Source organism: Heptranchias perlo, chromosome 10 (assembly GCF_035084215.1).
Source record: "Heptranchias perlo isolate sHepPer1 chromosome 10, sHepPer1.hap1, whole genome shotgun sequence".
NCBI classification, from domain to species: domain Eukaryota; kingdom Metazoa; phylum Chordata; class Chondrichthyes; order Hexanchiformes; family Hexanchidae; genus Heptranchias; species Heptranchias perlo.
The window spans coordinates 64,033,277-64,060,581 of NC_090334.1; the positions used below are offsets into that span (position 1 = coordinate 64,033,277).

At 41.8% G+C, this 27,305-nt stretch overlaps 1 protein-coding gene across 1 annotated transcript in view; it reads right to left on the reverse strand.

The window, feature by feature from the left end:
* LOC137326656 (alpha-1-antitrypsin-like) overlaps nucleotides 1-26,730 on the reverse strand; it is a 46,294-nt gene extending 19,564 nt beyond the window's left edge. Inside the window, 4 exon segments of the mRNA XM_067991954.1 lie at nucleotides 21,785-22,055; nucleotides 26,054-26,159; nucleotides 26,161-26,225; nucleotides 26,228-26,730. Of these exon segments, the coding sequence (XP_067848055.1) occupies nucleotides 21,785-22,055; nucleotides 26,054-26,159; nucleotides 26,161-26,225; nucleotides 26,228-26,723 (938 nt within the window). The 5' untranslated portion in view covers nucleotides 26,724-26,730.
* Between the last annotated feature and the right edge of the window lie 575 nt (nucleotides 26,731-27,305).

Sequence of the window (27,305 nt, forward strand, 5' to 3'; positions counted from 1 at the left end):
GCCTGTCTCCCATTCACCTTGACTGGCTGTGAGAATTGAGGCATCTTTTCTATGTCCAAAGCCAATATACAACCATGATGTGGAGATGCCGGTGATGGACTGGGGTTGACAATTGTAAACAATTTTACAACACCAAGTTATAGTCCAGCAATTTTATTTTAAATTCACAAGCTTTCGGAGGCTTCCTCCTTCCTCAGGTAAATGTTCAGGAGCTCCTGAACATTTACCTGAGGAAGGAGGAAGCCTCCGAAAGCTTGTGAATTTAAAATAAAATTGCTGGACTATAACTTGGTGTTGTAAAATTGTTTACAATATACAACCAGCATTTGGTCTTGACCGATTGCACGACAGACCCTCATAAACAACAACAGTTGCTGGCTTTGTGGCCCATACTGCCACATGCAAAACAGTGAGCCCTGTATTTTCTGATTGGTGTTTCTGTAATGCCACCTGTAACGCATTTGAAATATTACATCAGAAAATGTCTGTAAGCTCCCTGGAATTACCATCAGGAGGCTTAATGAGTGTCTCCCGAATGGACAACATGAGTCATCTGATTTCCCACCCACGCTGCAATCTTTCAGCACTTGCGAGGCCACAAAATGATTGTCAAGTTCACCCAACTGCTTCAGGGACTTGTATTCCTGTTAAAGCAATCATATCCTCAAATCTTCTTGACATGCTTGTAGAAAGCGATCCCTTGACATTAATTACCTTAGTCGCATATAGTCTGTCACTTTCTTTTCAACTAATCTCCAATTCCCAAATTTCCTCCAGCTGTATGACTAGTTCTCTAAATCCAATATGGAGTTTTCCATAAGTTACATTTTTGCCTGTATGATTAGGCATTAAGTTATAAGCAGTAAGAATAGCACACTTTAATGCATGTATTGAATGAAGTTGTAAAGTGTTGTGAGCGCTTGTGTCTAACCATGCTATAATTATCCTGGATGTTTTTCGATGTGGACACTGGGTGCCCAGTGCTAATATCTCTCACTTTAATGAGCTCACAAAATTGCAAGGAAATTTAAAAAAAAATGTATTTGCCTGTCACACAATTATGGAATATTTAGTTCAAAGCAGTGCAGAAGAAAACTATTGCTTACCACTCTAAATAAGCACAAATTGTACTTAAGAGACCATAAGAGATAGGAGCAGGAGTAGGCCATTTGGCCCCTTGAGCCTGCTCCGCCATTTAATGAGATCATGGCTGATCTGATTTTTACCTCAACTCCACTTTCCCGCCCTTTCCCCATATCCTTTGACTCTCTTGCTGGTCAAAAATTTGTCTTAACTCAGCCTTGAATGTATTCAATGACTCAGCTTCCACAGCTTTTTGGGGTAAAGAATTCCAAAGATTAACGACCCTCTGGGAGAAGAAACTTTTTCCTCCCAAAGTGGATGACTTCACATTTTCCCACATTATATTCCATCTGCCAAATTTTTGCCCATTCACTTAACCTGTCAATATCTCTTTGCAGACACTTTGGGCTCGATATTAGGAGGGCGTCGGGTTCGCGGTGGGAGGTCTATTGGGCGCGTGGGTAACACGCCCGGTGAAATCAGTCTGCCCCGCGCGCGATCGCAGGCTGATTGGAGCCACTTACCTGGTCTTCCGGGTTCCCCACTGGTAACCTGCGCGTCGGGCGGGCTGCGCATGCACAGTAAGGTCTGTCAGCTGGAGGAGCTCTATTTAAAGGGGCAGTCCTCCACTGACTGATGCTGCAAGAAATAGGAAAAATTACAGCATGGAGCAGCCTAGGGGGAAGGCTGCTCCCAGGTTTAATGATGCCTCACTCCATGTATCATTGGATGGGGTGAGGGGGAGGACAGAGATCTTCCCCCCGGCGGGCGGGAGGAAGCGACCTGCCTCTGCCACCAAGAAGGCCTGGCTCGAGGTGGCAGAGGAGGTCACCTGCACCACCAACATATCGCCCACCTGCATACAGTGCAGGAGGCACTGCAATGACCTAAGTAGGTCAGCTGAAGTGAGTACACTTACTCATTCCCCTACACTCCGTCTGCCACATCACTGCCCCCACCCCACATCTCCTTCTGCACTGCCAACACTACTCTGTCACATCACTCCTCACACCCACTCAAAGCTCATCCTCATCTTACCTGCACTTACTCACCTCGCCAGTACTCATCCCGCCACTACCACTCAAACCAATCCTCATACAATCTCATGGCTCTATCTCATACTCACCCTCTCATGCATCTCTTTCACGGTCAGCCTCACTCAACCTGCCACTACCTGTGCTGCAGCCACAGGGCATGCATCACATATGTGCAGTAGGCAGCGTAAGGCAAACGTGTTGTGAGCATGAAGGGGATGCACAAGGGTGTTTGAGGGTTTGTCATGGTTTTTACTTATATTTAATTTCTGATCAACTCACATCACATATTATATTGTCACCACTACTGCCACGTCTTTGCGAATCTTGTCTGGTTTGTGCAATAATGCCCTTTCCTGAGGATCACAATGAAGACCCACACCTGATGCCACCCATTGTGTCACTGCAGAGTGGGTGTAGGTGTATTTGCAGGGCTCTTTTGTGCAGACGACTGAGAGACGTCGGCAATGTCCCCGGTGGCACCCTGGAAGGATGCGGAGGAGAAGTTGTTGAGGGCAGTGGTGACTTTGACAGCAACAGGTAAGAAGATGGTGCTCGGGCCAGCCGGGAGCAGCTCGGCATGAAAGAGGCTGCAGATGTCCACGACTACATGTCGAGTGACTCTGAGCCTCCGTGTGCACTGCTGCTCAGAGAGGTCCAGGAAGCTGAGCCTCGGTCTGTGGACCCTGTGGCGAGGATAGTGCCCTCTGCGATGCATCTCTCTCTGCGGTAGCCCTCCCTCCTGCTGTGCAGGTGGATATGTCACAGCACTGTGTTGTGGAGATCCACGTGTCAGAGGTGGCCAGCGAGGCTGGTGATGCTGTTCGCCCTTCGAGGAGGTCATGACTGCAGCTACGGCGGCCCCCATCCGGACGATGTACATCCGAGGGGGTCTGCAAGGTAGGTACATGTCTCTGGACCCCGGGGTAAGTGTGCAAGTTGGTGAATTTGATTGTCAGGAGGAGGGTGGTGGAGGCCAAACTTTGTCCAAAGTGACAGAGTGGCCTCCTGCAATGCGTGAGGGTCTCCACCGCCCCCCTCTCCCCCCCACCACCTCCCACCTGTCAAATGGACCTTTGCAGCTGCCACAGGCTGATGGCTGCAACACGTCCATTTCAACTGGGAGTGTTTCCCCCAGTACGGGAAACAGTCCCAGTTTTTTGTAAAATATCTCCTTAATCAGGTCTCTAAACCTGAAATACCAGTATAAATACTTTTAAGTGGCACCCCGCTGGCTTTAATTGCCTGCGGGAGTCCCACATGCGGGGGCTGCGCGCACACATCAGCGCATCTGTGGGGAACCCGAAAGTGGGCGGGTTGGAGCCGGGCTCCCGACCCGCCCCGGGATTCCCCGATTTTTGGAGCCCCCCTGCCAGGAACGCACCCGAATGCGGGTGCTAATATCGAGCCCTTTGTGTCCTTGTCGCAACTTGCTTTTCCACCTATCTTTGTATCATCAGCAAATTTGGCTACAAGACACTCTGTTCCTTCATCCAAGTCATTGATATATATTGTAAATATTTGAGGCCCCAGCACTGATCCCTGCGGCACCCCACTAGTTACAGATTGCCGTTTTGAAAATGACCCTTTTATCCCGACTCTTTGTTTTCTGTTAGTTAGCCAATCCTCTATCCATGCCAGTATATTACCCCAACACCATGAGCTCTTATCTTGTGAGGTAATCTTTCATGTGGCACCTTATCGAATGCCTTTTGGAAATCCAAATATACTGCATCCATTGGTTCCCCTTTATCCACCCTGCCCGTTACTTCCTCAAAGAACTCTAATAAATTTGTCAGACATGATTTCCCCTTCATAAAACCATGTTGACTCTCCTTGATTGTATTATGAATCTCCAAATGTCCTGCTACTACTTCCTTAATAATGGATTCTAGCATTTTCCCAATGACAGATGTTAGGCTAATTGGTCTATAGTTACCTGCTTTCTGTCTCACTCCTTTCTTGAATAGGGGTGTTACGTTTGCGGTTTTCCAATTCGCTGGGACCTTTCCAGAATCTAGTGAATTCTGGAAGATTACAACCAATGCATCCACTATCTCTGTAACCACTTCCTTTAAGACCCTCTGATGCAAGCCATCAGGTCCAGGGGACTTGTCAGCCTTTAGACCCATTAGTTTACCATTACTTTTTCTCTCGTGATAGTGATTGTTTGTTTTTAGTTCCTCCCTCCCCTCTGCCCCTTGATTTTCTATTATTATTGGTATGTTATTAGTGTCTTCTACTGTGAAGACAGATACAAAATATCTGTTCAATTCCTCTGCCATTTCCTGGTTTTCCATTATTATTTCCCCAGTCTCATCCTCTAAGGGACCAACGTTTACTTTAGCTACCCTCTTCCTTTTTATATACTTGTAGAAGCTTTTACTGTCAGTTTTTATATTTCTTGCTAGTTTACTCTCATAATTTATTTTCTCCCTTTATTATTCTTTTAGTCATCCTTTGCTGGTTTTTAAAGTTTTCCCAATCTTCGGGCTTACCAGTAATCTTTGCCATGTTGTATGCTTTTTCTTTTAACCTGATTCCATCCTTGACTTCCTTAGTTAGCCATTTGTAAACAATTTTACAACACCAAGTTATAGTCCAGCAATTTTATTTTAAATTCACAAGCTTTCGGAGATTTCCTCCTTCCTCAGGCAAATGTTTCAAGAAACATTTGCCTGAGGAAGGAGGAAATCTCCGAAAGCTTGTGAATTTAAAATAAAATTGCTGGACTATAACTTGGTGTTGTAAAATTGTTTACAATTGTCAACCCCAGTCCATCACCGGCATCTCCACATCTTAGTTAGCCATGGTTGGTTCACCCTTTTTGTGGAGTCTTTCCTCCTCATAGGGATATATTTTTGTTGCGAGTCATAAAATATCTTTTTAAAATGTTTGCCACTGCTTATCGAACATCACACCACCTAATCTGTTTACCCAGTCCACTTTAGCCAATTCCACCCTCATTCCTTTATAATTGCCCTTATTTAAGTTTAATACAGTAGTTTCAGACCCAAGATCCTCGCTCTCAAACTGGATGTGAAATTCTATCATGTTATGATCACTGCTTCCCAAGGGATCCTTTACTTTGAGATCATTAATTAGTCCTGTTCCGTTACCCATTACCAGATCCAAAATGGCCTGTTCCCTGGTTGGTTCTCCAATGTATTAGTCTAAGAAACAGTCCCTAATACATTCAATGAACTCCACCTCAGGGCTATTTTTGCCAATTTGATTTGTCCAATCTATGTGAAAGTTAAAATCGCCCATGATTATTGCATTACCTTTTTTACAAGCCCCCCTTATTTCCTGATTAATATTTTGCCCTGCTGTGTAGCTACTGTTAGGGGGCCTATATACTACTCCCACCAGTGATTTCTTTCCTCCACCCAAATTGATTCGACATCTTGATCTTCTGAGCCAAGATAATTTCTCACTATTATACCAATTTCATCCTTTATTAAGAGAGCTACCCCACCACCTTTACCTTTTTTCCTATCCTTTCGAAATGTTAAATAATCCTGAATATTTAGCTCCCAACCTTGGTCACCTTGTAACCACGTCTCTGTAATGGTTACGAGATCATACCCATGTGTTTCTATTTGTGCCGTCAATTCATCTATCTTGTTACGAATGCTGCGTGCATTCAGATAAAGAACCTTTAATTTTGTCTTTTTACTATTCTTTCCTACCCCGGCCCCATTTGCTAGTGCACTCTTATGTTTGTATGCTCTGTCCCTTCCTGACACACTAATTATCATTACCCCCATCACTTTCCTTGTCTTTTCTCTTTATCAATCTAAACTTCGCCCCACCTGAGCCCTCACCCCAACCCTTTATTTAGTTTAAAGCCGTCTCTACTGCCCTAGTTATTTGGTTTGCCAGAACACTGGTCCCAGCATGGTTCAGGTGAAGCCCGTCCCAACGGAACAGCTCCCTCTTTCCCCAGTACTGGTGCCAGTGCCCCATGAATTGAAACCCACTTCTCCCACACCAGCCTTTGAGCCACGCATTCATCTCTCTGATCTGATTTACCCTGTGCCAATTTGCTCACGGCTCAGGTAATAATCCGGAGATTATCACCTTTGTGGTTCTGCTTTTTAATTTAGTCCCTAGCTGCTCAAACTCCCTCAGCAGAGCCTTTTTCTTAGGTACCAACGACATAGGTAGGACTATGTGGACCACGACAACTGGATCTTCCCCCTTCCACTCCAAGTTTCTCCAGCCCTGAGGAGATGTCCTTAACCCTGGCACCTGGTAGGCTCTTGCTCTTGACTGCAGAGAACAGTATCTATCCCTCTAACTATACTGCCGCCTACTACAACCACATTCCTTTTTACTCCCCCCACTTGAATGGCCCCCTGAACTACTGTGCCATGGCCAGTTTGCTCATCCTCCCTGCAGTCCCTGCACTCGTCCACAAGGGCTGCAAGAACCTCGTATCTATTGGACAAGTGCAGAGGCTGAGGCTCCTGCAATGCTACCTCCTGGATCCCTGTACCTGGCTCACTCGCAGTCACACCCTCCTGTCCCTGACCACGTGCCAATTCTACAGTATTTAGTCTAAGGGGCGTGACTGCCTCCTGGATCAAAGTGTCCAGGTAACTATCTCCCTCCTTGATGCCTCACGATGTTTGCAGCTCAGACTCCAGCTCCTCAACTCAGAGCCGAAGTTCCTCGAGCTGCAGACACTGACCGCAGATGTAGTCGCCCTGGACAAAACTCTCCAGTAGCTCCCACATATTGCAGCTGCAACACATCTCCTGCCCTGTCATAACTTTTGTTTATTTAATTGATTACTACAATGCCAATAAAATTATTTTTAGGTTGAACCAAGTACTGGCCTTGTTTAATTTATTAAATTGTTTAAAATACGGTTTTATGCTGTAAGTTACTTAGCCCACAGTCCTAAGAAAGAAGAAAACAAGAGATACTCACCACCAACCACCTACCTGCCTTACCTGTGACGTCACACTGCAGTTTTGTTTTGTTGCTGTGACCCGCTCTCGGTACGCTCCCCTCCGCTCTCGGTACGCTCCCCTCCGCTCTCGGTACGCTCCCCTCCGCTCTCGGTACGCTCCCCTCCGCTCTCGGTACGCTCCGCTCTGCTGACTAATCAAATGCACCTCACCCCTTACTGCACCGAATACCCTCACTCACCAAATTCCCATTTATAGACTCTGTTGAAACCAGACTCTATTGATAGCTGCTACTCCATGCGTTAGCAAAACCCTTCTGAATTTATGCTAGCTAGAATGCCAATCACCCGAGTCAGCCCCAGCTGACAGTAGATTACCAGTTCTAACCAGTCACCTAATTAACTAGGTGACCAACTGCCACTTCAGGCTGCTTATTTACCACTAACTGAAAACTGCAAGTTAAGATGAAATTTACGTTAAACACTTGATGCCAAACTTAGTCAAATTTTAGATAAAGATCAATCCTTTAAAAATCCCCTCACTCACCAAATTCCCAATTATAGACTCTGTCGAAACAGACTCCGTCGATAGCTGTTACTCCGTGCTCCCTCACAGATCATGATGTCAGTGAGTCTCCTATTTCTGCTGAAAGTACACTTGCCTGTTATTGGTTTCTTGCGTACGCTACTAACAAACGTTAGTTATCAATGTTCAGCTGATCAGTTTAAGGAGCACAATGCAGCCAAACTTTGGAAAAAATGGCTTATATTGTCTTTGCTAAAATAATCTGAGAACATTTCCGCATTAAGTTTCATTGTGCCAAAGGTTACTTATCAGAAGGAACAATACGGTTTCTTGTTTCCTGGACAAAGCTCAAAGCTCATTGTATGCTTTTACTTAGGACATCCGGGTTGTCATCATATACAGAAATGTTTCTTCTTCAAAGAATTATTATAAGTAAGAGTCATAGTACTGTGTGAAGCCAACTCCTTATTACATGGGGTAGGCATCAAAAAAATATTCTGTCGTCGCCTATATAATTTAGCCAAAGCTCTCAATGTAAACATACTGGCCCATAATCTCCTGGGAAAATAACAGTGAGTTTAATGCGCACACCATTATTAGTGTGTTTAAAAAACCCCAGCAATTTGAGGCAAAGAAGAGATACCCCATGAGTTGCGAATCGTTACAAATTGCTGGATGATTTGCTATTATTCTCTCAAAAACTGGAATTCGCCATCAACCTCCCAGTGAGTGATAAGAAATTGCTGCATTTGCGCCATAAATATGAATTAAACTCCCGGCAGAAAGTTTGGGCTGGTATTTGACAACATAAGGACCCTTTCAATAACGAGATCTACATTCCTGCAATGTCATTCAAGCTCGAAGGCCCAGAAAGGGAACAAGTGAATCTGCGGAGTCTCACTCCTGCACGTAGTAAATTGTTCTTAGAGGTTTTTAAAATTTAACATGTTTAAATTTTTAAAAAATGTCTCTTTTTTTCTTTCTCTGAATCCAATCTTTTCTCCCTCTCTCTTTATTTCTCTTTCTAATTTGACTCTAATTCACCCTATTTCCTTCTCTGTCATTCCTCTGTTTCTTTCTCTATCAAATTTCATTGATTAAGGAGATACATTGTTGTTGTTCACCAAGGTCCCAGATGCCCCGTTGACCTTACTGCGCCGTTATCAATTCGCACTTCCAGCAATTTGTGGTGCAAAAAGTTTTCAAGGTAACGGTAAAGGAAAAAAATCCAACTCACGGGCCACACTGCGACATGCCCCACTCCAGCAAATTCTGGTCTAATGTTTTAGCCATGGTTATAGACCCAAATTTAGAATTCCAAATCATTCAGGATGTAGAACAGTGCAGTGGTTTGTCCAATCTAAAACATTTCCAATCTAAAATGTTGCTGACATATGTGATGTCAATCTCCTCTTTTGAAGATACATTTTGGAGTTTGAATCTAGTTTCTAATGGGTTCAAATCACAAAATTGTCCAATTTAGCACTAATTGACACCAAGTTGACTGTCATTGTGAGAGATTGGTCGTATCATTTGTCACTAAGGGATTCCCATCTGAGGTTAGAGTTTGAAGTGCATTGTTGGGACAATGAAGAGAGAGGTTTATCCTGAATCTAGCCCATTGTTTTACTTGTGCTATATAATAGGTGCCAAAAGTGGAAAGGTATTGAATTCTTCAACACTGAAATTATTAACCTTTGATGGGCACACAAATTTGCCTACCAAGATTTTTTAAATCTCCCAAAAAATTCTTCTAGAGATTCCAAATCATTCACGTACAGTATAAAACCCGAAGGTCCACTTACCCAGTAATAACCAATGTGGGATCTAAGATCAAACATTTAAACTAGGTTCTAACATGTTTTGAAAATAACAAAAAGTTCAGCGTTGAACTTATCTCATGCATAATACATGAAACTCTACCTTGGTTCTAATGGATTACTTCCATTTCCTAGCCTCCCTCCCCCCGACCCCAATACCCACTGAATACTAATTCTAATAAATACATAGATTGTTGTCTCATTCTGGCATTGTAGCTAAACTTTCTAATTGTCCTGAACATGGGCAAGAAGAACCGCATTGGTTTTTTCTCAACTCTTCCAAAACATTCTGGTAAGGCAATAACTAGTCTCTCCCAAACAAGTAAACTTATTCACTGGAAACAAACACAGAGCAACCATTGTTCTCAATTGTCTATCAGTTAAGCACAAGCCTTATTTGTATAACAGATTATACCAGTCATTACCTTGTTGCAAAACTGCCTGAAGGAAGATTACAGGGAAAATACTGCAGCTACACAACCATCAGCTAGAAAAAATATATTTTCTTATCATTGCCCCGTCCATTGTATAATTCCTATGAGGCCCTTCTATTTCAATTCACATTCACTATTACATGCTGTTTTACTGCAACCCACAAAAGTTATGATATTGTTACTTTCATTTGTAATCACGGCTGTCAATAAATTGTAATTAACTTCTGCAATTAACCCATTAATTTTTTTTGGCAATTCATTTTTTTAATACGCATTAATCGGAGAAATAATTCTGGGTTTCAAAAATAACGCCAATGAGCTCAGATATTCATTACCTGCCTGTTTGTGGCACCAAGTCCAGCAGAGCTGGTGTCCTGCTCCCTCACTGTGAAGGGTAAGTCAATGGCTAAGTCTACAAGAGCTTATTTTGAGACAGACGTTAGTCCTATAGAATGAGCCAGGAGAGAAGGTTTCCATTCACTCAGTTTCTAACTACACACAGTTTTCAAGGTTTTTAATATACTTGCATCAATTTATTACTGCTCGTGATACATTTGTAGCAGTGCATTATTGGACTCTATTGGCTGTCACTTGGACTAAAGAGGAGAAGGACCTGGCAATGATGGAGGGCTTCATTTAGGGTGAGCCAAGAAGCCCACTCTATTATAGTGTTTAGGGGGTGCAGACCAGTTTATTGATCCGGGCCCTATCAAACTGTGGGGCAGCTGATGAGTATACTCTTTGCCAGTAATGCTATCAGTTGAGGAGCAGCATGGTAGTGTCAAAAGATTGACCTGGTTATGTTGGTGATACAAAGTTGTCAATCTTCACAATCTGGGATTTTGAGAGGCAAGAAACTGTTTTTTTTTAGTCAATTGTTTTTTAAAAAAACTTCCTCCCCTCCCACCTCCAAAATAGGTTGGGAGCAGGGTGCTTAAACAATAAAGGCAAATGAAAGACATTTAACTTCAAAAATTGAGGGGGACAAATAGTTAGAATCGAGCAATGTTAGCGAAAAGAGGATCATTCAATTTAAAATGTAAATAGAGAAGGAATAGGATGGGGGGAAAGTTACAATTAAGTGAACACAGGTAAAGTGGTGATCTTTTTCATTTTCTTATAAAATTGTTTTACTTTAGCAGCTTGGGGTTTATGTTATAGTAATGAATTTAATAAGTTTAGGAACAATTCGATTTTTTAAAAAACTGAATTGTTTGAGTCTGCTGAAAACAGACAAAACTGTTCGGGTTTTTACGCTGAGTTGTTTTTTGGATAATAGTATCAGTAATAAAACAAACTTGAAATGGATGCAGTAATTGTATCAATTAATTATAGTGTTACAACCAAGCTGAGAATTTTTAATCAGGAGAATAATCATGACTAATTTTTAAACATCGCTTGACACCCCTATTTATAATAAAAGCAGCATAATAATTCATTGGTAGTTTGATGTGGGTAATAATGTATATCTGCTCTGTAGCATCCTGTCTGGATGAGAAATGCAGGACACTGTCATTAACTGCAAACTTTTCTCATTTATTCTAATATCATTTTTAAATTCCCTGGCCACTGTCTGAGGTTGAACCAGACTGTTCACAACCTCAGCTCCCATTTGACCCTGAGTTGAGCTTCCCACTTCAAATCCTCTTCATCACCAAGACTGCCCACTTCCACCTCTAATATCGCCCGTCTCCGCTCCTGCCTCATCCGTCTACTTCTGAAACCCTCATCCATGCTTTTGTTACCTCTAGACTCGACTATTCCAATGCTCTCCTCGTCGGCCTCCTGCCTTCCTCCCTTCGTAAACTAGAGCTCATCCAAAACTCTGCTGCACGTATCCTAACTCGAGCCAAGTCCTATTCTCACATCACCTCTATGCTTGCTGACCTACATTGGCTCCCAGTCCAGCAACGCTTCAAATTTAGAATTCTCATCCTTGCGTTCAAATCACTCTACGGCCTCGCCACTCCCTATCTCTGTAACCTCCTCCAGCCCTACAACCCTCTGAGGTCTCTGCCCTCCTCCAATTCTTGCCTCTTGCACATCCCCAATTTCCTTCGCTCCACCATTGGTGGCCGTGCCTTCAACTGTCTAGGCCCCAAGCTCTTGAATTCCTTCCCTAAACCTCTCTGCCTCTCTAACTCTCTCTCCTCCTTTAAGATGCTCCATAAAACCTAGCTCTTTGAGCAAGCTTTTGGTCACCTGTCCTAACATCTCTTTATGTGGCTCAGTGTCAAATTTTGTCTGAAATACTCCTGCAAAGTGCCTTGGGGTGCCTTACTACATTAAAACCGCTATATAAATGGAAATTTTTGTTACAAAAAATAAATGATAGATAAAGAACTGTGTGCATAGACACTATAAATATGTGCCTGATGTGAGTGAAAAATAAAGTTAACTTGATGGGAAACATTTTATTTTAAAATGTGACATTTAAACAGTTTACTCAAAGAGCTAATTGTTTCAGTACATTTTGTTGGTCCAACACAAGAGGAAAGCACACAGGATTTTGGATAACAAATATCCCTTCATCAGGTGAACACAAAGGAGACTTATTGGCGTTTCATCATCCAAGTATATGCTGCGGAATTGTTCTGTTGCTATGGTTACCATTGTTGACTAAGAGTAGACAATTTTTGATAACTTATCTTTGTGTAAGCACCAAGAGCCTGAAGCCATTCAGTTTGAGATGCTTTGAGATATTTCTGAGACGTGATTAAAACACTATCTCTTTTGCTTTCAGTTCTAAACTTTTGTAATGCGCATTTTGTTCATTAATATTTAAAGAGCTAAACTGACAACAATATTTGGTTTTGCTGTCGGGATATGGACAAATCTGGCAAGGCTGCATTAATTGTCCATCCCTAGTTAGATAGATAGATAGAAAGAAAGAACTTGCATTTATATAGTGCCTTTCACGAAGTCAGGATGTCCCAAAACACTTTACAGCAAATGAAGCACTTATAAACTGTAGTCACTATTGCAGTGTAGGAAACAGAGCAACCAATTTGCACACAGCAAGTTCCCTCAACAACAATGAGATAATGACCAGATAATTTGCTTTAGTAATGTTGATTGAAGGATAATATTGGCCAGGGCACCAATAGCAGGGGAGAACTCCCCTGCTTGTCTTCAAAGTAGTGCCATGGGATCTTTTACATCCACCTGAGAGAGCAGATGGGGCCTCAGTTTAACCTCTCATCCGAAAGACAGCACTCCTTCAGTACTGCACTGAAATGAAAACAGAAAAATGCTGGAAATACTCAGCAAAGTCAGACAGCATTTGTGCAGAAAGCAACAGAGTTAATGTTTCAAGTTGATGACCCTTCGTCAGAACTGAACTGTCCGCTTAGATTTTGTCCGCAAGTCTCTGGAGTAGGACATGAACCCACAACCTTCCTACTCAGAGGTAAGAGTGCTACCACTGAGCTACGGTTGATACTGTTGCCCTTAAAAGGTGGTGGTGGACCTTCTTCTTGAACTGTTGCAGCCTTTCTGTGGATGGTGTTAGGTTAATAATTTCAGGATATTGGCCTAGAGATGATTAAATAATGGTGATATATGTCCAGGTCAGGATGATGTGTGACTGGAAGGGCATCTTGGAGGTGATGGTGTTCCTATGATATTGCTTCCTTCGTACTTCTAGGTGGTAGAGGTTGCACGGGAGGGAGACGCTGTCAAAGTAACATTGGCGAGTTGTTATAGTGCATCCTGTAGATCGTATGTACTGCAGCCACAGTGTACTGAAGATGGAGGGGGTGGATATTGAATCCAGTGGCAGAGATGCTGATCAAGTGGACTGTTCTGCCTTGGATGGTGTCAAGCTTCTTGAATGTTGTTGCGGCTGCACCTACCTAACCAGGTGAGTGGTGACTTGAACCTTGGAGAGAGATTTTGGAGGTGTCAGAATGTGAGCCACTCGTCACAGAGTACCCAGCTCTTTTCATAGTCATGGTGTTGATATGGCAAGTCCAGTTGAGCTTCTAGTCAATGGTGATCCCCAAAATGTTGATAGTGGTGCTGTTGAAGATTGGGAAGGTGGCTGGACTTTTTCTTGTTCAAGGTAGTCATTGCCTGGCACTAATGTTACCTGTTACTTTTCAATCCAAGCCTAGATGTTATCCACCTCCTGCTGTAGGCTGGCATGTGCTGCTTCATTAACAGAGGAGCTGTGAATGGAGTTGAACACTGTGGCATTATCAGCAAATAGCCCCACTCCTGACCTTACGATGGAGAGAAATTCATTGAAGTAGCTGAAAATGGTTAGGTTGAGGAACTCCTGCTGCAATACCTTGGGCTGCAATGATTGACCTCTAACTACCACAAACAGCTGCCTTTTCATCACGTATGACCCCAGTCACTGGATGCTTTTCCTTTTGACCCCATTGGTCTTAGTTTTGCTCTGGCTCCTTGCTGCCTTAATGTTGAGCGCAGCTATTCTCATCTGTCCTCCTAGTATTCAGCTCCTGCATCTGTATCTGGATCAAGGCTGTGATGAAGTCTGGAGCTGAGTGGTTTCGGTGGAACCCAAACTGAGCATCAGTGAGGAGGTTATTAGTGAGATGATGTCTTTTGATGGCAATGGTGATGACTCCTTCCATTGATTTGCTAATGCCTCAAATAATGAAGCAGTCCGAGCCCGCATGCAGCAAGACCTGGGACAACATCCAGGCTAGGGCTCATAAGTGGCAAGTAACATTCGCGCCAGACAAGTGCCAGGCAATGACCATCTCCAACAAGAGAGAGTCTAACCACCTCCCCTTGACATTCAACGGCATTACCATCGCCGAATCCCCCGTCGTCAACATCCTGGGGGTCACCATTGACCAGAAACTTAACTGGACCAGCCATATATATACTGTGGCTACAAGAGCAGATCAAAGGCTGGGTATTCTGCAGCTTGGATGAGTGCAGCTCCAACAACACTCAAGAAGCTCGACACCATCCAGGATAAAGCAGCCCGCTTGATTGGCACCCCATCCACCACCCGAAACATTCACTCCCTTCACCACTGGCGCACAGTGGCTGCAGTGTGTTCCATCCACAGGATGCACTGCAGCAACTCGCCAAGGCTTCTTCAACAGCACCCCCCAAGCCCGCGACCTCTTCCACCTAGAAGGACAAGAGCAGCAGGTACATGGGAGCAACACCACCTGCACGTTCCCCTCCAAGGCATATACAATCCTGACTTGGAAATATATCGCCGTTCCTTCATCGTCGCTGGGTCAAAATCCTGGAACTCCCTACCTAACAGCACTGTGGGAGAACCTTCACCACACGGACTGCAGTGGTTCAAGAAGGCGGCTCACCACCACCTTCTCAAGGGCAATTAGGGATGGGCAATAAATGCCGGCCTCACCAGCGACGCCCACATCCCATGAACGAATAAAAAAAAAATGATTGGGTGGTAATTGGCCAGGTTAGATTTAAAGAAAAAAAGAAAGACGTGGGCATTTAAACTGCGCCTTGCACGATCTCAGGATGTCCCAAAGCGCTTTACAGCCAGTTAAGTGCTTTTAAAGTGTAGTCATTGTTGTAATGTAGGAAACTTATCCTCCATTTTTCTTGTTTTTTGTGCAGAGGACAAATCCTGTTTTTTGTGCATAGGACGAATATGGGAAATCTTCCACATTGTCAGGTAGATGCCAATGCCAGATATACTGGAATAGCTTAGCTAGGGGAGTATCAGGTGTTCATCTGGCATGTAAGGACCGGAATTGGCTGGACACTGATATTTATGATATTGAGGACCTTGGTACAAAACCGAGTAGGATTGTCCAATTGGCACTTTTAGCTGAAGAAACTTTCAAACAGTTCAGCCTTGTCTCTTGCTAGTTTCATCATAGTTGAAGACAGGGATGTTCATGAGTCCACCACTTCGGGTAGTTGCTTGATTGTCCTGGATGTGGTAGGACTTTGCTCTGATGCATAGCCTAGTGGGATTTCCTAGCCCTGCCTGCTTTTAGTGTTTAGTATGCAGGTAGCCCTGGTGCTGCTCCTGGAATGCCCTTCTACACTCTGCATTAAACCACAGTTGATCTACTCAATCTGTGTCAGGCTGTTGCTTGACTGATGTGGGCAGACCAGTCCCCAGGTGTTTGTAAAGAGGATTAGAATCATAGAATCTTACAGCACGGAAGAAGGCCATTCAGCCTGTCATGCCTGTGCTGGCTCTTTGAAAGAGTTATCCAATTTAGTCCCACACCCCAGCTTTTCCCTATAATCCTGCAAATTAATCCTCTTCAAGTACATGTCCAATTGCCTTTTGAAAGTTCCTATGGAATCTGATTCTACCACCCTTTCAGGTCGTGAGTTCCAGATCTTAACACCCCTCTGTGTGGAAAGAATGTCTCCTCATTTCCCCTCTAGTTTTTTGCGAATTATTTTAAATCTCTGACCTCTGGCAACAATCACCAGACAGGAGGATTCCCTCCCAGTCGGGGAACACTTCAGCAGTCAAGGACATTCAGCCACCGATCTTCGGGTAAGCGTTCTCCAAGGCGGCCTTCGAGACACACGACAACGCAAAATCGTCGAGCAGAAATTGATAGCCAAGTTCTGCACCCATGAGGACGGCCTCAACCGCGATCTTGGGTTCATGTCACGCTACACGTAAACCCACCAGCTAAAAAAGAGTTATCTGTTTTTAGTACAATTGGTCATTCTCTCTCTTTCTCTTCCTTTCGGACGTTTCTCTCTCTCTCTCTCTCTCTCTCTGTCTTTGGGCTCTGACCGTTTGTATATTCAGTAGTCCTGTATGTAATGTGTCTCTGTCTGATTGCCTTGACAACGGGCAGTTGGAAAGATTATCTGTAATCACCAGGCATTGTTCTCTGACTATATATGCGGTAACCTTCATGGAATCCCACACTCACCTGCCGAAGGAGAAAGCCTCCGAAAGCTTGTGATTTTCAAATAAAACTGTTGCACTATAACCTGGTATTGTAAGATTTCTTACATGTGCCCAGAATTGGACACAATACTCCAGCTGAGGCCTAACCAGTGATTTGTAAAGGTTTAGCATGACTTCCTTGTTTTTGTATTCAATGCCCCTATTACAAAGCCAAGTATCCCATACGCTTTCTTCACCATATTATCCACATGCACTGCCACTTTCAAAGATTTGTGAATACGCACCTCCAGGTCCCTCTGCTCTTGCACCCGCCACAAAATAGTACCATTTTGATTATACTGCCTCTCCATGTTGTTCCTCCCAAAGTATATCACTTCACATTTATCCGCATTAAATTGCATCTGCCATGTGCCCGCCCATTTCACCAGTCTGCGTATGTCCTCCTGAAGTCTGCTAGTATCCTCGTCACTGTTTACTACATTGCCAAGTTTTTTACCATCTGCAAACTTCAAAATTGTACTCCCTATACCCAAGTCCAGGTCATTTATATATAACAAGAAAAGCAATGGTCCTAATACCGATCTCTGGGGAACCCCACTGCATACTTCTCTCAAGTCAGAAAAACATCCATTCACCACTACTCTCCGCCTCCTATCCCTTAGCCAATTACATACCCAAGGTACCACCATCCCTTTAATCCCACGTGCTTCTATTTTCCAAATAAGTTTGTTATGTGTACTTTATCAAATGCCATTTGAAAGTCCTTTTATACAAAATCTATTGCACTACCTTCAAGCGTCTAGCATGGTCTTCTCAGTCTTGTCCTATGCCTAGGTCTCTCTATTTGTCAGCTTTGTTCCTTATTTTTGAACTTGGTACAGCAAGGGCATTAAGAGTCAACCATGTATGGGACTAGAATCATGTGTAGGTCAGGCTGGGTGGCAGAACATTAGTGGGGTTTTCTGGTATTCTCATGGTCACTAGTCCAATACCATAACCACCAGTCTATCATATCTATTTAGGTATTGCCATATTAAAGAAACCTATAAACCCCCAAGTAATAAATGGAAATATATAGCAAAATTCCTGCCTATATCAGTTTGATGGTTGTCTGGTTGCAATATTGTAAATCTGGAGTCCTCCATAACTCCAGTGTCTGGCTGAAGGCACTTGGCAGAGGGTCAGCATTTGTATTTCAACAACTGAAACCTAAGATTTTAAAGTGTGTTTTAACTTGGGATCATTACTATTTTTATCTTTACAGGCTTGCAAGATTATTTTCACATCCTCCTCGAAAATTGTTTCTTGACTTCTAGCACTGCTTGTTACCAGAGAATGTCAGTAATGTAATTATAGTGTGAATCATAGAATGATCACAGCACAGAAGGAGGCCATTGGACCCATCAAGCCCATACCGGCTCTTCGTAAGAGCAGTACAGTTAGTCTCTTTCCCCGTAGCCCTGCAAACTTTTTCCTTTCATGTATTTATCCGATTCCTTTTTGAAGGCCACGATTGAATCTACTTCCACCACCCTTTCAGACAGCGCATTCCAGATCATAACTACTCGCTGCGTAAAAAAGTTTTTCTTCATGTCGCCTTTGGTTCTTTTGCCAATCACCTTAAATCTGCCTCTTCTGGTTCTCGAACCATCCACCAATAGGAACAGTTTCTCTTTATTTACTTTATCTCAACACTTCATGATTTTGAACACTTCTTTCAAATCTCCTCTTAACCTTCTCTGTTCTAAGAACAACAACCCCAGCTTCTCCAGTCTATCCACAGAGCTGAAGTCCCTCATCCCTGGAACCATTGCAGTAAATCTTTTCTGCCCCCTCTCTAAGGCCTTCGTATCCTTCCTAAAGTATGGTGCCCAGAATTGGACACAATATTCTAGGTGTGGCTGAACCAGTGTTTTATAAAGGTTCAACATAACTTCCTTGCTATTGTACTCTATGCCTCTATTTATAATGACCAGGATCTCGTATGCTTTTTTAACTGCTTTCTCAACCTGTCCTGCTGCCTTCAAAGATTTGTGCACATGGACCCTCAGGTATCTCTGTTCCTGCATCCCCTTTGGAATTGTACCATTTAGTTTATATTGCTTCTCCTCAATCTTCCTGCCAAAATGTATCACTTTGCACTTCTCTGCTTTAAATTTCATCTGCCATGTGTCCGCCCATTCCACCAGCCTATCTATGTCCTCTTGAAGTCTGTTACTATCCTCTTCACTTTACTGCACTTCCAAGTTTCGTGTCATCTGCAAATTTTGAAACTGTGCCGTGTACACCCAAGTCCAAGTCAATTAATATATATCAAAAAAAGCAGTGGTCCTAGTACCGACCCCTGGGGAACACCACTGTATACCTTTCTCCAGTCAGGAAACAACCGTTCAGCACTACTCCCTGTTTCCTGTCACTTACCTAATTTCGTATCCATGCTGTCACTGCACTTCAAAGAATAGGGCTTTGGATTTTCTCATTCAGTCCAGCTGATTATATGTATGATGAACACTCCACTGTGATGGCTGTGTGCAAAGTGACATTACTTTCATTAGTTTCAACCTAGATCCCAGAGCTCATAAGAACCGGTACTGGTAAGTAGCTGCAACCTATTTAAAGTCTATTTGGCACTTCATAATATAATATTTGTGAATATGTTCCTCAGATATGTTGAATGTCTCCTAGTTATTGTGTCGCAGTCAAATCAACAATCTTTATTGAGCATTGATTCTTCTTATTAACCTGTTAGTATTCCTTAAAAAGTAAGCAGAAAGAATAATGTTATGCAGAGTGAGGTGATGCAGGTTGAGGTTGAGACACATTGGCAGGGCAAGTGAGGAGAACCTTGACCATATCATATCTCTTTTAGACATTCTTAATGTCATCACTGGGTATTAAATGGTTACAAAAAATGCAACTCCTACTGTTATTCCCCCAGCATAATAATAAAAAAAAATTCTGCATAAGCATCCAGCTTTTTGTAAAGGGCACTGTCTTCATGAAAATGTGTTTGACCTTTTTTACAAACACACGTCACAATCTGTCATATTCGATTTTTCAATAATGGGGAAAAATAGGGTTGAGCTGGGCCAATAGGCAGTCTCGTTGTCCCTGTATCAAAGAGGCCTGGAATGGTTTACGTGTCCCATGGGAGCTCCTTCTTTTAATTTGTATAAGCTAAAGGCCCAATGATGAGCTAGCCCAGAGAGCTTGGCCTGTAGCATACTTGGCTGGGGATATTAAAATCTGAGCAAGGAGCAGCTCTTAAAGAGCTGCAGATAGGCATAGAGGGGGAAAGTTGGAGGGGGGACTGAAGAGTAGAGTAATTGATCACAATGACACAGCAGAGACGGTGGGCAGCATTGGTCCATTTGATGCCAAACAATTGGAGGTCCTGCTGCAGCAGACACACCACGACCTAATTTGTGCTGAGAAAATTGCCGGATTCGAATTTGGCCAGGTTGCTAGTTGGGTCCATGCGGCCACAGATCTCATTTCCCAACCTCAGCCCACTTTGCTCTGCCAGTAGAGCCTCATAAAATTAACCCTATTTTGTAGAAAGGCATCAACGTGTCAGATAGAAAGGACATCATCATCATGCTGAAAATGATGATCAGCTGTTCTGATTCTTCTTACTCAACAAACAAAAATAGGTTTACCAGAAACTACTTCATGAAGAGCTTTGAACAAAAAAGCTGCAAACGACACTGTAAAAGTTCAGATGCATTTTCTACTTTAATGTAAATTATATTAAACAACCTTGTACTAGGCTTTATACAAAGTATGATAAACTTTAAGTCTACAGTTGATGCATTTGTTTATTATCGAAGAGAGCTTTATTTGACTTTATTATGCAGGTTAACCTTCTAACTATTTAAATCTTAATAGTTGCGACAACTAACTTAATTGATGTCCATTCATTGATGCTGCATTTTTTTGTGAATGAATTGAGTTTGCACCAGTGTCAAACAGTGGGGTAAATGTTTACAAGGCTGTTTCACCATTGAGACCATTACAGAGGAGTCGGATCATGTCACGTCCTCACTCACTGCCCATACACTTGTTTTCCAGCAGGGGTCACTGGATAGCAATCAGATGCCGAAAGTCCGTTTGCATTTTTGTTCCCGAGCTCTGAGACTCTAGGAACTGTACTTGTTAAAATGGATTTCAATTTAACAAAAAAACGTTTTAAATTTAAAGCTCTTGTTAGCATAAGTGTGCTTTTAACAGTTTTGTTCTAATATCAAATGTATAGTTTGAGTAAAATTATTACAAACCAATAATGATCTATATACATTTTATTTAGTCTTTAAAATTGTGTATTATTTCTACATATGCTAAGAACACAAGTGGGGAACAAGAAAAGCTATTTTGACTCATCTAGCCTATTCCTTCCACCCATTTACAGTAAAACCTTAATTATCTGCCTCCTTGGCCATCTATTAGAATTTTCACAGGGCAAAGCCTTGCGGGAGATGTCACCTCATTGCAGAACTCGCTAAAACTGACCTCCTCTTACTGATGACCTCCTGAATAGACAGTGCAAGAAAATTTAAATTTGCTTGAATTTATTCATATTGTATGTGAGTTCATCCCAGTACTGGAGCATCACTGAACTGTGGGTAGAAGACCAGCAATTGGGTACTTTTGACTATCTGCTGATTTCCCACATTCACCAGATGGATTCCCCTCGATTATGGTGTATAATGGAGGTTGAACTATGATACAATTTAGCATTGTAAAGGACTCTCCCCAGCTTACCTTATCTTCTCAGGAGGCAGTAACCATTGATAAAACTCTGAGGTTTTTCCCTGACCAAATCTAATCAATCCAAAATTTCAGGATATTAAATATTTATTTGAAGGTACAGGTAGCCTTTCATTTATGGAAATATAAACTCTACCCCATCTCGGTTTCTTCCTTTTGGGCCTCTTTTCCTGAAAGTAATGAATCTTCGTGCACTAAGAGCATGCAATCTAAAAGTAGCTGATGACTGTAGCGGAATTACCATAAAACAATGATTTTTCCCCTCCTTATTGTTGATTGTAACACACCACCTCTGTGCAGCTAGAAAATAATGACTTTTAACTTAATTTCACTGATGTGATAAACTTACCCAATCCGTAATGAATTTATCAAGTTTTGAAAATTGGTAATGTTTAGATTTTGTTCCACTCTTGTCAATTTTCCTGGATCTGGTAGAATCAGCACCAGGGAAGCATTTCCTTTATATGGAACCATAATCACAGAACTGGAAAGTTCTTCATCGTAATTCATAGCATATCTTCCTTTCCTCTTCATCATTCGCACTTTAACTGTTGTTGTATCATCTACATGAAAGTCATCTTCATAAGTGTTCTGAGGATCAAAAGGTTTCACCCATTTACCTAAAAGAACCAAATAGATATAATTAGATAATATACTGAACTGTTTACTCACCTGTAAAAAGAAAGACTTGCATTTATATAGCACCTTTTATGACCTCAGGACATCCCAAAGCACTTTATAGCCAATGAAGCACTTTTTGAAGTGTAATCACTGTTGTAATGTAGGAAACACCAGCAGCCAATTTGCACACAGCAAGCTCCCATACACAGCAATGTGATAATGACCAGGTAATCTGTTTGTTATCTTTGGTGTCCTGGCCAATATTTACCTCTCAACCAACACCACTAAATCACTCCCCTGCTCTTCTTTGAAATAGCACCTATGGGATCATTTACATCCTCCTGAGAGGGTATACAGGGCCTTGATTTAACTGCACCTCCAACAGTGCAGCACTCATGTGTCAGCCTGGATTTTGTACTCAAGTCTCTTGTGTGGGACTATGAACCCACAACCTTCTTGACTCAGATGCAAGAGTGCTACTAACTGAGCCACAGCTGACACTGAATGAATATCTAAGGGCATTCTTCCTCTCATTAATTAAACAATTTCCTATTATTCACTAAACCCTGTAGAAATTCCTTAAAATCTTATGGCAAAATTATTTTGACGAAAGATCTTCGACCTGAAACGTTAACTCTGTTTCTTTCTACACAGATGCTGCAGGACTTGCTGATCTTCTCCAGCATTTTCTGTTTTGGTTCTTTATTAAAATAGTTTTATTCAACCTGTACTTCCCCTATGGGTAGATTTGAAAAATCCTCTCCTTCTGTAGGAGAACTGGCTAGGTTCAGTGAGGTACTGAGCTCTGTATAGGCTCAATACTTTATATCAGGTGGAGACACTAATTCCTGCTCAGCTGATGTCAGTGATGAGCTTCATCATCGGAGAGCGGCTGGCCTGAAAGAACAGAAATTGTCATCTCTTTTTCTTCCTGAGTGGAGTGGAATTCATCCTGCAATTGAATGCTCGCTGAGTATTGCTGTGTGCTACAATTCTGGTTTAACATCCTTTTATTTTTTCTGTTTATATAATGATTATTGATGAAACCTGCTTACATTATCTAGGCTAGGGTTAAGTAACATAGTTGAAAGGTGATTGGTAAAGTATCCTGGATATTCAATGATATTAATTCAGCCTCTCCACATTGTCAACAGTTCTTCAATAATTCCTCCAATCCAATTCTCTTTAGTTGAATCATCAGTCTTTACTGCTAAAACAAAAATAATTGCAAAAGCTACAGAAGGAGATAAATAAAACAAACAGAACCATAGGCTTCAAGGGGATATAGACAGGCTAAGTGAGTGGGCAAGAACATGGCAGATAGAATATAATGTGGAAAAATGTGAAGTTATCCACTTTGGTAGGAAAAACAGAAATGCAGAGTATTTTTTAAATGGTGAGAGATTGGGAAATGTTGATATTCAAAGGAACCTGGTGGTGTCCTTGTACATGAGTCACTGAAAATTAACACGCAGGTGCAGTGTGCAATTAGGAAAGCAAATGGTATGTTGGCCTTCATTACAGGAGGATTTGAGTAAAGATGTCTTAATGCAATTATATAGGGCCTTGTTGAGACCGCACCTGGAGTCTTGTGTACAATTTTGGTCTCCTTACCTAAGAAAGGATATTCTTGCCATAGATGCAGTGCCACGAAGGTTCACCAGACTGATTCCTGGGATGGTGGGGTTGTCTTATGAGGAGAGATTGAGTAGACTAGGCCTGTATTCTCTAGAGTTTAGAAGAATGAGAGGTGGTCTCATTGAAACATACAAAATTCTTATAGGGCTCGACAGGGTAGATGCAAGGAGGATGTTTCCCCTGGCTCGGGAGTCTAGAACCAGGGGTCACAGTCTCAGAATAAGGGATAGGCCATTTAGGACTGATGAGGAGAAATTTCTTCACTCAGAGGGTGGTGAATCTTTGAAATTTTCTACCCCAGAGGGCTGTGGAGGTTCAGTCATTGAGTACATTCAAAACAGAGATCGATAGATTTCTAGATATTAAAGGCATCAAGGGATATGGGGATGGTGCAGGAAAATGGTGTTGAGGTAGAAGATCAGCCATGATCAAGTTGAATGGTGGAGCAGGCTCGAGGGGCCGAATGGCCTACTCCTGCTCCTATTTCTTATGTTCTTATAACTGGTACAATGGGTTACAACATCCTTTCGTCTGTGGGACCTGGGCATGAATCCAGCTGAAACTGGTGAGATGAAAGTCTTTTCTCTCTGTTGGCTGCAAGTGAAATTAAAGTGGTCAGTTTCAACTCTATTAGAGGACATGAGTACACGGCATTAAATGTTCCGAATTAAGCATTAGTGGGCATTAACACTGCAATCTCACTCGGAAAAGGCAACAGATGGCTAATGAGTGAAGTACAAAATTCCCATTGATGCTGGAGGGGGGTCTCTTTTGAGGCAGAATGCAAAATGTTTTGCTCTGCTTCCATCTATCTGACCTCAGATTGCTTGAGATGACACCAACTGGAAAAACAAGATGGAAAAAATGTTCCATTCCCCACCATTGACAACTGTGCACCTTTTCACCAACATTTTGAAATGAACAAGAGTATCAAGAATTTTTAATTTCTCAAAACATCTATTCTTGGCCTGTCTAAGTGAAATTGCCAACTCAGTAGCAAGTTGTGCTGAATGATGGGCAGATTTGTGCTGTAGACATGCACTTTCTAAGAATGAAGTCAAGACTGGCCAAATTCATTTCACTCTGGATCTTTATACTCAATGGACAGATGAGACTTTCATCATAACCCCTCTTTGTTAATTTTTAAAAGGGTATTGGTGAAACTCCACATTATGTTAAATATGTGCTTCATTACTTCACATTTTAGAGAACCCACATTGCCAGGTACAGGCAACTTGAATCAATAATAACCTGATACTAGATCATCATCTAGAGGACTACTTCTTTAACTATTATTTTAAAGATATCAGGAAAGAAATTCTGATGAAATATATATCTGTTAATAAAATGTGAAATATAAGATGATAATTACTTGGATTTAAATTTTTAAAATTAGTATGTTGTTGATACAAATTTAGGGTCTGCCTTAGATATTGTCTTCAGTTAGCATCACGGTCTTTCCAGCAGGCGAACCCGCATCCATCAAAATCAGGAGTTTACTTTTGCTAGCCAATATCTAGTTGTATTATAGCGTGACGTGGGGGTGTAACAATGTTATAAGAATTGGATATAGTGATCCTTGCAAATGTCCTCATTTGTCTTTCAGCAATTTTCTGGAAGGCAGACTTTAATAAGAAGAGGCTGGATGCAAATCTATGAAGGAGTTTATTTTGCAATTGTTAACTCAACAAATAGATAAATATGTGAAACAATTCCCATCACAATATGAACTTGATGTTTTATCTCTTCTCCTAAATAAAATAATAACTTATGCTGCAACGGCCCTTTTAGCTGCCTAAAAACACTTACTTTTCTTGGTCAGTGTTTTTATTCTGAAACTTGACCAGTTTTCTAAGCCGAAGTTTTTTTTTAAATGAGCCACCATTGTCTGATGCCATCTGGCTGTCCTGAGAATCTAACCCCTTGAATGCAAACTTTAAGTTTAAGCACATTGTAATCTAAATTACACCAAGCCCCCACTTTAGTGGGCAATTAGTTGACAATCCCAAAGCTGGCACTCATTGACTCATCTCTGTATTCATTTATTAACCATATTTTGCAGCACTAAAGTTCATAAAATAGTTTTGATGGAAAAAAAATGCAGTTTGCTCAGGTTCAAGCTTTTAGATGTCTAATTAATCCTCCCAAAGATTAATATCTCATCAATACAATTTAATGTAGCTTAAATTTCCTTTGTATTACAATCCTCAAATTACAGTATTATGAAATTAACCTTCTACCCCCAAAGCAAGTAAATTGAAAAAAAATTAAGAAATTTTCCTACTCAAGATGTAGGAGGTATGCCTTCCTTTTTACAAATTATTTAAGATATGTGTGTATAACTTTAAAAACGTCTTACCTTTGAATAAGACATAATTAATAAGTATCATCACAGTGTTCTGATCAAGGTTTTTAATAAATTCTTGGATTTTGCCATTCGTTTGCCGGCTCACATAGGTGTTGATCATTTTTTTTTGCTCTGTCTATTGCTCTGAAGTCAACCATCACTGCCTCTGCCGTATAAAATTGCCAATGTCCTCAAGGAATTTCTTTTGAAGAACTAATCCCTGCTGTACGTACAGAGAGTTCCCCATTATCAAATGCAGTTCACTATGTTCACCGGTTATCTCTTTCAGGAGGTATCTGAACGTCTCATGCACTTCTGTTGCATCGTTGTGTGTCATATTGCTGTACCCGAGAACCCGTACAAGCTGATCTCGAGTGTTATGTTTTGCGCCCAGAGACAGCATCGTTAGGGCGGCAGAGATGCTTATTGGAGAGAAGAAAATATTCTTGGAAGTTGAGCTTGGTTGAGAGGCAATCTGTCTGTAGAGACGCAAGGCAAAATCTGTATTTGCAGCTGAAAGTTTGAATGCAGGCAAATGAAAATTTGGATTGTTTTTATTTTTTGAATGGGTGGAAACTTGCTGAGTTGTAGCCTTCAGTGTAGAATGTTTTCAATTAACACTAACTATTCCACTGTAGAGCATTGTGAGCAGTAACAAAGCAACAGGAATCAGTTTCCCCATCTTTAACCTGCAAAACAAAGAACAAACTTGTATTGCGGTGTTTTGAGATTGTTCAGATTCCAAGCTGCCCTCGTCTAAGTCACACTTCGTTTCTGTACAACCTTAATAATGATGTTTTATTACATGCAGTAAGCTAACTCTGAGTTCTAAAGAAGTTCAAATATTGCCAACTTAATTTCTAAAACAAGTCAATTTAGTAAGCAGTTCCTTACTTGAAGTTCGATCTTAGTTTGAGTCCTCTACCTAATATGAGGCAGGCCGTTCTTACAGTGATGTTTTTCTCCCTTCTGCATGGTCCTTGGTGTTTAATGCCAATTTATACTGCAGCAAATGTAAACAGATCAGTTATGCATTAATCAGTAAAGTGACATTCAGTAAACTAACTCCATATACCTGCCTTTGACCCATATCCCTTAATACCTTTGGTTGCCAAAAAGCTATCTATCTCAGATTTAAATTGAGCTAGTATCAATTGCCGTTTGCAGAAGAGAGTTCCAAACTTCTACCACCTTTTGTGTGTAGAAATGTTTTCTAATCTCGCTCCTGAAAGGTCTGGCTCTAATTTTTAGACTGTGCCCCCTA